This window comes from Ascaphus truei, chromosome 4, assembly GCF_040206685.1.
Source record: "Ascaphus truei isolate aAscTru1 chromosome 4, aAscTru1.hap1, whole genome shotgun sequence".
Lineage (NCBI taxonomy): Eukaryota > Metazoa > Chordata > Amphibia > Anura > Ascaphidae > Ascaphus > Ascaphus truei.
The window spans coordinates 24,052,272-24,067,142 of NC_134486.1; the positions used below are offsets into that span (position 1 = coordinate 24,052,272).

Genomic DNA, 14,871 nt, shown 5'->3' on the forward strand with positions numbered 1-14,871 from the left:
CAATTATTTTTGGAATCTGAATTCCATTAAAACATAATTTTTGTCCAAATCGGTTTTGCTATTTTTTGCATAACATTTATTTATTTATTTTATTTATTTATAAAATATTTTACCAGGAAGTAATACATTGAGAGTTACCTCTCGTTTTCAAGTATGTCCTGGGCACAGAGAAAAACAAATAATACATGGTTACAAGTACAGTTACATAAATGAACAAGGTATACATTATATACAAGACATTGCATGCACAGTTAAAGAAAATATATATTATGAGCGTATGAAACAGTTACAGACCAGGTTAAAATGTGAGACAGCCTTAGATTTGAAAGAACTTAAACTGGTGGTGGATGTGAGGGTCTCTGGTAGGTTGTTCCAGTTTTGGGGTGCACGGAAGGAGAAGGAGGAATGTCCGGATACTTTGTTGAGCCTTGGGACCATGAATAGTCTTTTGGAGTCTGATCTCAGGTGATAGGTGCTGCATGTGGTAGGGGCGAGGAGCTTGTTCAGGTAGCTGGGTAGCTTGCCCAGAAAGTACTTGAGGGTGAGACAGGAAAGGTGAACTTTGCGCCTAGACTCTAGTGATGACCAATCTAGTTCTTTGAGCATTTCGCAGTGATGTGTGTTGTAGTTGCATTGGAGAACAAAACGACAAATTGAATTGTAGAGGGTGTCAAGTTTGCTAAGGTGGGTTTGAGGTGCCGAGCCATATACTAAGTCTCCATAGTCAATAATTGGCATTAGCATCTGCTGTGCAATACGCTTTCTGACCAGGAGACTTAGGGAGGATTTGTTCCTGTAAAGTACCCCTAGTTTGGCATAGGTCTTGGTTGTCAGGGTATCAATGTGCATCCCGAATGTTAAGTGGGAGTCAAACCATAAGCCCAGGTATTTAAAACTAGTGACAGGTGTTAGGGTGGTGTTAGCGTTGGTTCTAATCAGTAGCTCAGTCACTGGAAGCTTTACAAATTTAGTCTTGGTCCCAAATACCATTGTTACAGTCTTGTCAGTGTTTAAAAACAGTTTGTTTTGGGAAATCCAGTTTTCGAGTCTCAAAAAGTCAGACTGAAGTATGTGTTGAAGGTCAGAGAGGCTATGGCTGTGTGCATATAGGATTGTGTCATCTGCATACATGTGTATTGAGGCTTCCTTACAAGCTGTGGGAAGATCATTAATGAACATTGAGAAGAGTAGGGGCCCCAGAACAGAGCCTTGCGGGACACCACAGGTGATATCCAGGGGTTTGGAGTTAGAGCCTGAGATGGACACATGTTGGGATCTTCCTGATAGGTAGGACTGAAACCAGTTTAAAGCATGTTTCCCTATTCCAGAGCTCTGGAGTTTGTTAAGCAGGATAACATGATCAACTGTGTCAAAAGCCTTTGCAAAATCTAGGAATACTGCACCAGTGAGTTGTCCCCGTTCCATTCCACACTGGATTTCATTGCAAACTTTTAGCAGGGTAGTTACGGTGGAGTGTTTGGGACAACAACATACAATGGACTGTATATATAATTTGTACAATGTCAGATATATGAGAGTATTTATATTGGGGGAGGGGTGAGGTTCCCCCGCTTAACCCCAAAAAGGTTGAACAGTGACAAAACTGGCAGCATATTTGTCGTTTTAGGCTGAGCTCAGACGCTATGCGATGTGTGCGCGCGCTTACGTGCGTGCATACATTCGCCACTCTTTCACTTTGGTGTGTGGGAGTTTTCAAACTGGAAACGACTCTCCGGCGGTGAAGTACAGCGTTGACACCGCTGCACTTGAAGGAGACAACTGAAGTTGCAATTTCAAGCGGCAGCCGCGTCACGTGTACTTCGCCAGCCAATAACAAACACACAGTTTTTTTTAAGTCCCGTCTCCAATCGCGTCATTCTGTCTGCTGGGGGTGAGCACACATCTCCCAGCAGAGAGGCGCGGACCCGCGGTAGTGTAGCAGCCTGGCTGAGCACCGCTGTTAGACTTGGTTTCAATCACTGCACAGATTGTTGTGCTGCTTTGTTCCGTTTTTTCTTGCTACCACTACGCGGGACACTCACTAAGTGTCGGTGCAATGTATCCATCGCACTTTGACCACGTATTAACTGCCATTCGTGTCAACTGTGGGAATGCAGTGCAATACCCCACATCGGTGCTCAGTGACTCTTGGGCGTATGCCCTTCATCATCAGTAGGAAACAGAAGAAAAGACTACAGTTGTAGACAGTGTCAAGACGCAAGAACTAGAAGAACGCTTTTTTTTTTTTAAACTAGAAATTTGCATTATTGCTGAGAATGTGGGGATACTGCTTAACATCCAAGAAACACAATAATAATTAAAGCAGCAATCCTGCCTGGAATAATTGTTTTAATTGATTTTTTACAAATATATTTGGAGCTGGGGGGGGGGGGGGGGGGTAGGGGGTGTTCCTTTGGTGCTTAACTGCACTATTTTTTAGCCCCGGGGACCCCAGGTTTCAAGATACTTAACGGTGAAAGTATCGAATTTAAAATTCCTTCCTTGGGAAATATTATGGCCGGCAAATCTCTCTGATGCCATGGGGAGATATCATCGGTTGGAGCTTCCTATTGGACTATAACAACACCAAAAAAGGTTAATTATTAGGGGTCCCAGGAGATTAAATTGGCACCAGAGGACGACTGCTTCCAATTATGTAAAAAAGAAAAAATCAGTTCCTATATTGCCGGGTCTGAGTTTTTTTTTTTGCTATCAAAATTAGTTGCGACTTTATTCTGGCCCTCGCTGTTTTGTACCATATTAATGTTAATTCGCTTCCGCCACCCCTGTGCAAAGTTCATTTTGTGTGATGACAAACTTTAATTATTATGCACTCCCAATATTAAGCGACTTTGCGTAAAGTTAACTTCACGTTATGTGTTAACGTGCATCTTCTAATCCCAATCATGTCATGTTAAATGATGGCTTTAGCCGGAAAAAGCATGGCATTAACTATAACAGCTGTTTTTGATGAGATGCAAAAGTAGCATTCACCGAAACATCCCCTATCTACAAAGGGCTGGTAAGGTTAAGGCTGCGTCCAGGGTCAACGCTTATACGCTGAGGCGCCCTCACGCTCGGCACTGATCCCCTGCAGCTGCTATGAGAGCGGCTTTAGCAGGGGCTCGCTTACGCTTCCGCAAGCGTGCGGAAGCGTAAGTCTTACCAAAATTTTAAAATCAAGCGCTCAAGAGAGCTCATGGCCGGTCACGTGAGCGGTTCGCCCAATGAGGGCGAACCAGTTCTGTGACGTCACTGGCCCGCCCCCCGACGGCGCGCGGACCAAGGCCAGGGAAAGCACCCGCTTTCCCTCATTCTTTGCGCGCCTCAGCACGGCTGCAGTCCTATGGATGCAGCCTAATGCAGGGACTTTGTGATGTTAAAAAATGTCATTTAAAATACTTTATTTTAGGAAAGTACCCAGTGACTTATATACCTCCCCAAACATGTGGAGAAATACCTGTGAATACACAAGTTATACCTGAGAATTTGGCTAATTTGAATATGCAAAGTGTTCCCAGGTATCTCTCCACATGTTGTATAAAGGAGTGTATTAGGAGGTATGGAAGTAATTGAGAACGCCACTAAAATAACAAACTATCTCTGTGATGTTATCAGTTCAATTATGTTACATTTAACTAACTTTGTGGATATATGTTAACTTCAGGGAAAATAACTTCTGTTATTGTTTTAGGTAACGTGATATTATGAGCCCTAACTTAAAGGAGCTTGTGGATCCAATAAGGACGTACAGAGCCAGCGAGACCCACTTAAGGACCCTTTTCGTTTGTCAGTTGGGAGCTCTGTAATTTTAAGTATTGAACTTGGATTTCCACAGTAAGAAACTCAAAATGTGAGTCACTTTATCTCCATGTACTGCAAGCACCAATCATAACTCGCTACATTTGGAGACCCTGCTGAGATTCAGACCTGGGATGCCCAAGAATTTCTGTATCATAACATATCCAAATTGTCCATTATGTTAACCCCGTCAAGTCAGGAAGTCCAGGCCTGGGCCTTCAATGTCGGAGAACCGCCCAATCATGTGGTAGCCATAGGGAATGTCCCTGCACTAGATTCCATGAGTGACATACGGGACTCCTTAGAGAAACTCTTGGGCCTAAAACCCATGTGGCCAAGAGCAAGGGAATGTGATACCACTTACCAATGGAGTACAATGCTATTTACAGCGGGCAAGGAAATATGTAGGGAAACTGCTCCTAGAGTTCTACAAGCCCCGGACGCCCCACCTGAGGGTTACCCCATAATATTCGCTGAATCACCTGTAATCAGAGAGATGTTTACCTCCCCAAACTCTACGACAGCTGAATTGGGTTCTGACGGGGCTATTGCCAGTGAATGGCGGGTGGCGGCCCCCCTCTCATGTACCCCTGCCAGTAACCCCCGTCCCCCAAGAGTGAGTTTTATTCCAAGTGCTTTAGAAGGAGCCACCAACTGGACCGAGAGCTTACCCGCGTCTACCGCTCCTGATAGACTATCTACGAACCTCCCGCCAATTCCCAGCGTTAAGCTTGGGCCTGATAGTAGCCGTATCAATGAAGGGCCTTCGTTGAATCTGACTTTTCCTCAGTTAATGCAAACTATAGCCATGTCGTCTCAATCCCAAAGTTATAGGAAGCTGAAGGCCTTTTCCGGAACACTACCAGTTCCTGTGGGAGAAGAAGGGATCGACGCCTGGAAGGAACATACTCTGAAGGTATTGGAGGAGTGGCCATGTACGGATGTAGTGAAAAGGCAGCATTATGGAGTGCCTTCGACCTCCAGCTTACACTATCGTAGGTATTCATAGGGAACAATACCCCGACCTGACCCCTAGGCTACTAGTGGACTTCTTGCAGGAAGCTTATGGATTGCAGGAAGATGCTGGAACCCTTTGGACCAAGTACTATACTCTATCAGAAGGAAGGAGAAGAGCTGTTAGGGTTTATCCACCGTATACAACTAGTCCTAGGGATCCTACTCAATCGCAAGTTGGTTTCCGTCGCCGAGATGGACGAAGCTCTTCGCAAGCAGTATTTGCGGGGCTCAATCCCCATCCACCCGATTGCCAACATGATACGCAGCAACCTTATGCAAGGGACCCCTCCCACATTCACTGGATTGCTACAACACGTGAAGGTACATGAAGCCCATACTTTGCTGCATTCGCCCGGGAAGACCCCTGGCCCGGCTAACCGTCCCAGAGTACCTACGTCTCCAAAGAATAAGGACTCCCGCAAGGGATTGCCTCGAGAGAAAGAAAGTAAAATAGAGAAAGATACGTACCCTACTGAGGTGCCTAGGTCCCCGCCCCGATCGCCTGGTAGTTCCCGATCTCGTCCGGATCTACGCTGTTACAATTGTGGTGAATTAGGACACATCGCAAGGGTCTGCTCCAATCCCCAGAACCCTCATACAGTAGCCAAGACTTACACGGTGCAAGTACAACAAGCACTCACTTCCTTCCCGGCACTACCCAAGGATGTAGAAGGAGAATCAAGGGAGAATCCGTAACCGGACGCCTACTGCCGAGTAGGGCCCACTGCAATAATAAGAGTCGTCGTGGAGGGGATATATTCTTCAGCACTGATGGACACTGGGTCACAGGTGACCATCATCTACCGTTCATTCTATGACCAACACGTCAGCCACCTTCCTTTGCCGAAAAGATGACGTTGTGGGGACTGAGCAAGGATGATTACCCCATAGACGGAATTGTGGCGGTCAAGCTAGACATCCTGCAGTTGAACCCCAACAAGTCACACCCCATGTTGGTGGAAGCCCTGGTCTGTCCGGAGGCTCGAGAACATCCCAGTGCCCCCATCATATTGGGCACGAATGCAGATATAGTACGGTCAGTAATTCACTCATTCCTGCAAGAAGCCGGAGAGCTACCGTTGGCATCCCTGAATATAGCCCCTGGCCTACGGGAGAATGCTATAGAGTGGCGTATGAAGAAGAGTATGGCGATATCTTTAATCTAGAGCAAGGGTTATTGGAGTTTCCGCCAGGGGGAGTGCAATGTGTGACGGCGCTGATCGCGTACCCCAAGCGGTATGAACAGGACAGATACTTTTCGCTAGAGACCCTTCCCGAGTCTGAGCTCCATTGGGGATATCGGATAATACCTGAAGTACGAGAATGGACATCTAAAACCCCCAGGAAGGTTACGGTGTCTATCCAGAACATGTCGCTCCATATCGTGTCACTTGAACAAGGACAACGGCTGGGTAGAGTTTGCCCGGTGGATCCTGTAGACGACCCAGTGACAGTCCATGCTGCCTGTATGGGAGGAGATCCCGAGGACCCAGAATTTGACTTCGCAGAGTCTCCCCTAGAGGAAGAATGGAAGGAGAGGCTACGTGCTCAGTTGAGAGAGCGACGGGAAGTGTTCTCCACTAGTGATATGGATGTGGGATGCAGTAGAAGCGCCCAGCACACCATTCGTCTGAATGATGAGACTCCGTTTAGAGAAAGGTCTCAGCGTATAGCCACCCGAGATGTGGAAGATGTGCGAAGTGTCTTGAACGAGATGGAAACGGACGGTATAGTGAGCGAATCTCGAAGTCCTTATGCCTCACCGATTGTGGTGGATCGCAAGAAGAATGGGTCCATGCGATTATGCGTGGATTACAGAACTTTGAACAGACGTACTGTGCCTGATCAATACACGCTACCCCCCATAGAGGAGATCCTCAGCGCACTGTCAGGAAACCAGTGGTTTAGCGTGCTGGACCTTCGATCTGGGTATTATCAGGTTCCTATGAGCCCAGCTGATCAAGAGAAGACGGCGTTCGTCTGTCCTCTGGGATTTTATCAATTTACCTGGATGCCCCAAGGTATCTGCGGTGCTCCGGCCACTTTCCAACGGCTTATGGAGAAGACGATTGGAGACATGTGTCCTCGTGAGTGTCTGGTCTACCTAGACAACATAATTGTATTCGGAACCACACTCGAAGAACATGAGACTAGGCTGATGAAAGTGCTGGATCGCTTAGGGAAAGAAGGCCTGAAGCTATCCCTGGATAAGTGCCGCTTCTGTCGAACATCTGTCACTTATGTGGGCCATATAGTGTCTGCAAATGGAGTGGCCACCGACCCGACTAAGGTAGAGGCGGTGGTGAATTGGCCCAGACCGGAGAATGTGATGGAGATGAGGTCCTTTCTCGGGTTCTGTGGATACTACAGGCGGTTTGTGGATGGGTACTCCACGAAGGCGGCGGTGCTGAACCATCTGCTGAAAATCTATCCAGAGGACCCCAAGCAGAAGAAGACCACACCAAAAACACCCTTTGGGGATCGGTGGACGTCCGCTTGTGAAGAAGCGTTTAAGGGGCTGAAAAAGAGTCTGACAGAGGCTCCCGTCTTAGCCTATGCTGATCCGGAGAAGCCTTACATCCTGCACGTGGATGCCAGCCTCAACGGATTGGGAGCAGTGCTACACCAGAAGTACCCAACTGGACTTTGGCCTGTGGCCTATGCAAGTAGAAGTTTGACTCCAAGTGAAAAGAACTATCCAGTTCACAAATTGGAGTTCCTCGCCCTCAAATGGGCCATATCCGAAAAACTACATGACTATTTATACGGGGTCACCTTCGAAGTGCGAACAGACAACAATCCACTGACCTATGTACACACCACGGCCAAGTTAGATGCGACAGGTCATAAATGGTTGGCCACCCTAGCCAACTACCAGTTTTCTTTGAAATATAAGCCTGGACCTCTCAATATAGGAGCCGATGCTCTATCTAGGAGATCAGGACTGGGTGAGACCGCCGACGATGGTCCTTGGGAAGAGATTCCCGGGCCAGGGATGAGAGCTATGTGTTCCACTGCTGCCATTGTGAACGATCGAGTGGCATTCTTCGAGCTGCGAGTTGCGGATTCCTTGGGGTGTCAGCTGCAAGCCCTTCCACAAGCTTACTGCCACCCCGATGGCATGGGGATAACCCAAAACGTTATCTTCACGTGGAAGGAACTGGTGCTAGCACAGATACATGATCCTGCCGCCAAGGCTGTCCGAGAAGCACTACACAAAAATGATTCGGCTCTAGTGAAACGGGCGCCACCCGGTGATGTGAGTCTCCTCATGAGAGAATGGGATAAGTTTGAGATGGATAACGGCTTACTCTATAGGGTTGTTCAGTTTCATAATCATCCTGACCGTCAACAACTATTTCTACCCCAGCGTTTGCAAGGCTTAGTTTTACGATCACTACATGATGATCATGGACATTTGGGGGTGGATAAGACTTTGGGTTTAGTGAGAGACCGATTTTTCTGGCCTAGAATGAGGGAGTCCATTGAACAACACTGCAGGAAATGTCTTCGGTGAATTCATAGGAAGACACTCCCTACCCGCGCTGCCCCAATGGGCCATCTCAAAAGCGCCGGGCCTATGGATTTAGTATGTATGGACTTTTTGTGCATAGAGCCGGATTCAAAGGGTATAGGAAACGTGTTAGTAGTGACAGATCACTACACTCGACTCGATACTCTCAAGCCTTTCCCACGAAAGATCAGAAAGCTACCACAGTGGCTAAAGTGCTGTGGGAGAAGTATTTTGTGCATTATGGTCTGCCCAATAGGATGCACTCCGACCAGGGACGAGATTTCGACAGTAAACTAATCAAAGAGCTGTTGACCCTGTTGAATATTCAGAAATCAAGGACTACTCCCTATCATCCCGAGGGAGATACGCTCCCTGAAAGATTTAATAGGACATTGCTGGACATGTTGGGTACTCTGAAAGACGCCCAAAAAGGAGAATTGAGCAAGCATGTAGAGGCCCTGGTGCATGCCTACAATTGCACTAGGCACGAGTCCACAGGGTACCCACCATACTTTATGATGTTTGGAAGAGAAGCAGATTGCCGATTGACATACGCATGCGGGTATCTACCGATGGGGTCCCCAATATGGCTCACTATCGCTATGTACATAGACTCCAGGACAGTCTGCACCATGCCTATCAGTTAGCAGAAAGAGCTACCGCTAGACTGAACGCCAATAACAAAAGGAGGTACGATCACAAAGTACGGTACCGAGAACTCCAACCGGGAGACGCAGTTCTCCTAGGCAACTTAGGGATCCCCGGCAAGCACAAATTAGCCGATCGCTGGAGAGAGGGACTCTTCCAAGTAGAGTCCCAAATGCCGGGTCTCCCTGTCTATCGCATACGTGACGCGAATGGCAGGGTAAAGGTCTGGCACCGAAACCATTTGTTGCCTATCCCACAATTGGGAGAAGGTGACACAGAGACAGTAGCCACCGACAGTGGGACTGAAGAGTCTACCGAGACATCGGGGGCCACCAATGAAATGATGCAAGACCCTGTGGAGGGAACATCCAATAGCGATTGGCAGGCACCTCCCGAAGGAGCAACGGGTAATGGGCCTGCGATTCAAGCACCATCATCAGAAAGTTCACCAAGTAACCAACCGTTAAATCCTAACACTCCCAGTTTTGTGCCCCAAAGAGACAATGTTCAGTTACAAAGAGACTTTTCCCAAACTGGTTCACCCTCTTCCAGAGAGTCTAGGCCTCAAGCCTACGATGGTATCTCTCAAGGTGAAGAGTTGGAGACTGAGACTCGCAGAAGTCAGCGAGTGAGACGCCCTCCCACTAGAGTGGCTTATGATTCGTTAGGGGCACCTCACTATGAGTCTCAGCAGCAAGCTAAAGCCAAGCTAGCCTCAGTTATAAATATGTTTGTTGAAATGTACAATCTCGTTTAGAGTTATCGTTAAGTTGTATTTTAACACTGTATTTTTATTATATAATGTAGATGTGCATTGTTGGTTCAAGCGGGGACGTTGAGTTTTCAACCAGGGGGAGGATGTAGTCAGGTACCCCCCATCGGGCTCCCTGTGTTCCGGTTCCCCCCCCCCTACCTTCAGAGTGCAGGCAGGGCGATAGAGTTGCCGGTGTCTTCCGCAGCAGGGCGCCGCCATGCCCACAGCGGCCATTACAGGAGTTGCAATAGCGCGAGGTGCAGAGTGGCGGCCATTAAAGGGAGAGCACGAGGCTCCCTATGTTAAAGGCTGCAGGCGGGACTACAATCCCCATGATGCTCAGGGGCAGTGACACCACCTGATACCAGGGAGCCAGTAAGGCTGCAGGATTCTGCCGAAGGAGCAGGAAGGACTATTGCCTGCTGGGAGAGGAAGCAGTCAGTGCGGACCAGGAGCCTGAAGCTGCAGGTTAGATCCACGGAGCAGTGCTCCAGGGACTAGGGCAGATGTTCAATCCCCAGGGCCCAGTTAGTTCCCTGAGTCACTGTAGAGGTGCTGAGAGTGCTGTATAGGGAAGGCATTAATGCAGGGACCTTTTCATATAGCTTGAGAGAGGAAATGCTGCAGGACATTGCCTGATTACCAGCGCAGCCTGAGAGTGTTGGTGTGGCATCTGCTCCATAGCAGAGACAGTGTGCAGTGGATCATCCGGCTGGGGATCCCTCCCCTTTGGAGTCAGAGTGTTCACCCTTCTGCAGAGAGCAGCACGGCGTGGGATCATGTGGCGGTGTTGCAGAGTTACCAAGGATTCTCCTGGTTAGGACCATAACCAGGAAGGTAATATCTTAAAGAGCACCAACGGGCCTCAACACAGGGAAGCGCTGTCCCTTACACACACACCCTGACTTCATAGCTGGTGGACACCAAGAGGTTAAGTGCCCTGGCACAGTGGTACATCAGGGACTAAAGTGATACAGGACTGATTCCAAGCACACACTCAGTTCTATATGGTGTTGATATAAATGCTGTGTTTGCAGAGTAATGCTATGTTGGTTATGTGCTAAGGATTACTATGCTGATCAGTAAATACTGTTTATCCAATCACGTGTGGTATTGTATATGTGGGTTCTGATAAGGGAGCACTCCCACTACGTTGGGATCCCTCATCAGTGGAGGCGCTGCACCGAGTGTAAGTACACCCCAGGCTCCCAGTGGCGGAGGCTCAGGACTCAGGTAAGCCTCACAGGTAAATGCAGTACCAGTAGTGCCGTACCCCAGGGGTACACACCCACATATATATATACACACATATATATATATATATATATATATATATATATATATATCAGTGTTTCTCAATAAGGGTGCTGCAGCACCAGGGGGAAAAACCCAGCCAACTGACTTAGAGACTGTCACCCACCTTTCCTCTCTCAGCCCAGCACTGCGGGGTAAGGCCGCGATTATAGTAAGCGTGACTGTGTGCGAACAAAACAAAGGACCCATATGAAGGCGGCCAAAGTGCGCACAATGGCATTTCCATGAGTCAAGAAAATTATTATTTTTTCCGCGTGACTGGCACATTACATGACATGATTATAACCAATCAGAGTGAAGCTGAACTTTTGAGACTGGTTACAGCAAAGTCTTTATTTTTGGTTGTTTGAACAGTGTAATAGTACTTTTTTATATACAGTATATAATTATTATGGATACATCTAGCACTGAACAACTAATTGGTGAGGTTTTTCAAAGAGATGCCTTGTGGAACCCGCAATGCAAGTCATACCAGACGGTGCCTGCATGACAAATTGTGGAGAGAAATTGGAGAAACATTGAGCATCACAAGTACGTACATAGATTTATTCATATTAAAAAAAGTTTAAAATGTGTAATTGATTAATATTTATGATATAAGTTACAAATCTGTGAAAATGTGTTATGGCACAATGATAGTGCGTTGTATAAATGTAGGCAAAAAAAGAGTTCAATACAAACTGCTTTACTATTTAGGTGTAAACCTGTTTTTTCTATTAGATGTTTAGGTGACTCCATCTCTGCACAGCAAGTGCCCGCTTGGTGGAAGGTTTGTGGTGTAAGTAATAGAAGTGTGTGTGTGTATTAAATGTTTATGATTAAGGGTGCGTGGGTCAGTGTGTAATATGGTGAGGAGTGTGCTTGTAAAAAGGAGGGTTAGTGTATGCTTGTAACTGATGAAAGGATAAGTGAGGTCTGAAGAGCTGAGGTGCCCAGAGATTTTATTCCTGCTCGGGAGAGATATATATCACACATGCCGGTGAATGGCAGCATGCAGTCCCCTGTGGCAGTGTGAATCTCTCAGTCCCTCCCTCTCTCATGTCCCTTCCTCTCTCATGTCCCTTATGGAGGCTGACATGACACTCCCTTTGCGTTCCACAGCGGGGTGACGTCCTACGGAGTGACGTCCCGCCGGGGGTGCGGCTCCTCCCCCTCGTGCAGCACTGCGCATGCTCCTCCCCTCCCTCGTGCAGCACTGCGCATGCTCCGGCCTTAAACACGTGGCTGCGAGCGGAGCACGGAATGGCGACGGGCGGCGTGCGCGAGCTGCACCCCCCTCCTTGCGCCTTCTCCCCGCGGGGCCGCGAGCTGCTGGCCCTGTCTGGGCCGGACGGACGGATCCAGGTGTGGGACACGCGAGGCGGGGGGCTGAAGAGGGAGTACGTGCCCTCCGCGCACCTCAGCGCCACCTGCACCTGTCTGGCGTGGGCGCAGGGCCGGACGGACAAGGTGAGGCCCGACTGGGGGTCCCCGGGGCAGTGTGGAGCTGGGGGAGGCTCGGCCGGGGTTCCCTGGGGCAGTGTGAGGCTGGGGGAGGCCCGGGGCAGTGTTTGGCTGTGAGGGGCCCGGGCTGGGGGTCGCCGGGGCAGTTTGAGGCTGGAGGAGGCCCGGCCTGGGGCTGTGGGAGGCCCGGGCTGGGGTCCCTGGGGCTGTGGGAGGCCCGGGCTGGGGTCCCTGGGGCTGTGGGAGGCCCGGGCTGGGGTCCCTGGGGCTGTGGGAGGCCCGGGCTGGGGTCCCTGGGGCTGTGGGAGGCCCGGGCTGGGGTCCCTGGGGCTGTGTGGGGCTGGAGACCCGAGGTACGGTAAGTGTACGGGGATATCAGGCGTAAGACCACCACATGGGGCCTGTTCCAGCTTCCTCCACTGTGTGTGTGTCCCGCGGGGAGATGTGGATCTGTGCGGTGTGGGTGCTGAGGAGAAGCACATGTCTCGTGTCCTGCCGTGAGCGGAGTGCGGGGCTGGGAACTGCGACGTGGTGCGGGGCCTGGGGGAGAATGTGCAGATGGTGGGGGATATGGGGTGTGTGGATGATCTGGTATGGAGGTGTATGGGGTGGGGGTAGGTGATTGGTATGGGGGGAGGTCGTTGCTTAAGAGACCTCACTTACAGTGAGTGATTTATAAACTCTGCCCTTTGACGTGTTACTTTTACTTGCACACAGCAAATAAAAATATAAAACTCAGCAGAAAATCTGATAGGGATACCCTGAGTCCACCACCCCACTTCCAGGCCTTTGATCCTCATCACGTGTGCTGAAATCTGGGGTCCATATGTTCTTGTCACCTATTCACTCCTTAATGCTGTCCTCTGATCCTTTTTTTAACCTGTCCATTGCTGTCTATTCTGTTGCTTTTCAGAGGGGGGGGGGTGTGTGTGTGTTACCGATCAGATTGGTGAGTCCCATGAGGCGGCAGACAAGCATGGGGCATGTGTGTCCTGTGTGGGCATGTTAGGCCATGCTTCAACTACTGGATCAGAAGTTCAAAGGGTACCCGAGGACCCTAAAAATCATTGATCTGCTTAACAAATCCGGCAGCTATGGGGTTAACTAAGGCTTATTAAAGGTTTCCTGAATCTACAGGAGGCACATACATCTTTCTAGGGAGCCTTGTGACCATGTTGTAGCCCATGTGGTGTTTAAAGTATTGCTTCACTGTACAAGGCCCAACATAGTGTTTTGCTGAAAAAAATATCTCCCTGAACCTTTTCATCCTGTTCACATCTGTATGTATTGATGCGTATTTCGGTTGGACCTCTTAAATTGAAGATTTTTAGTTGTTTGTTCGCAGCGGTTTTTGGAAGTGCTTCTGAATTTTGTTGCGTACGTAATTGGACCTGTACGTTTTAGTTGTGTTATATGATTTATTTGACTATAAATGAATGAACTGATGACTTCTGGTTCTCATGTATGCTTAAGTGGGACTGGGGGGTCTCCATGCCATAATGTATACGTGTGGCATATGAAACCCACAAAGCTTTGCGTCATAAGCCCTGTTTGTTGCTGAGTGAGCATCTGATGATGGCATTGGGGTTATGTTGCTAAGAGTTATAAAGACAAATTCAGCACATAATTGGCAATATGCTTGTGTTTCTTGGATGTCGTTGTGTCCTGAGAATTTATCACTGCTTGTGGCCAGTAGAAGTCACTCTTATGTATGTTACTGTTAACTGTAATTTTGATAACTAATCTAATTAATTGGGTTAATTAAGTTTAATAGGACAAGAGTTTGTTGTAATTAAGTAGCCATTGGATTTTAATGAGAAAATAGTATGACGGCTCTGTGACATGCCCAAATCAGTCTTTGGATAAAGCTGGAAATTAAATCCATACATCGACAAGCCACGCAATTTAACTCTATAAACCGGTGATTGGTTGGCGTATGGGGAATACTATTTTTGAAAATGGCATGGTTCTGAAGTCTGCTGGTGGGAGATTTGGGTCAGTGGGCTCTCTTTGCCTCCTGCCAGTACCAGAAGATGGCAAGCCTCCAATTAATTGAAGTCTTCTGCAGAAAGTTGGGAAACTGCTTCTACTTGGGAGGGTAGAATCCAGGATCTTTAAAGCATTCTAATGGGTGCAGCAGCTACTTTACCTCACTCCATTCATCCAACTCACCTCTCAGACACTAGCACATTAACTTTTCCCTGTTGGAAAGCATAAAACCTACATGGAAGCTCTGGCAGTCTACTGGTGCTGTGTATCAATTAAGACATGCCCTCAGTCCAGCACGTGTATGCTTTTTGTAGCAGGGATCTCCTTCCTGTTTGTCTGTCTTAACTTGTGGTGGTGTTGTTCTCCACACACTACTGTGGAATACTTTGTC

The 14,871-nt window shown here is 48.2% G+C and overlaps 1 protein-coding gene across 1 annotated transcript in view; it reads left to right on the plus strand.

The window, feature by feature from the left end:
- Positions 1–12,243: 12,243 nt before the first annotated feature.
- Positions 12,244–14,871, plus strand: part of WDR43 (WD repeat domain 43) — a 31,275-nt gene continuing 28,647 nt past the window's right edge. Inside the window, exon 1 of the mRNA XM_075595420.1 lies at positions 12,244–12,497. Within this exon, the coding sequence (XP_075451535.1) occupies positions 12,291–12,497 (207 nt within the window). The 5' untranslated portion in view covers positions 12,244–12,290. The remainder of the gene's footprint in view (positions 12,498–14,871) is intronic.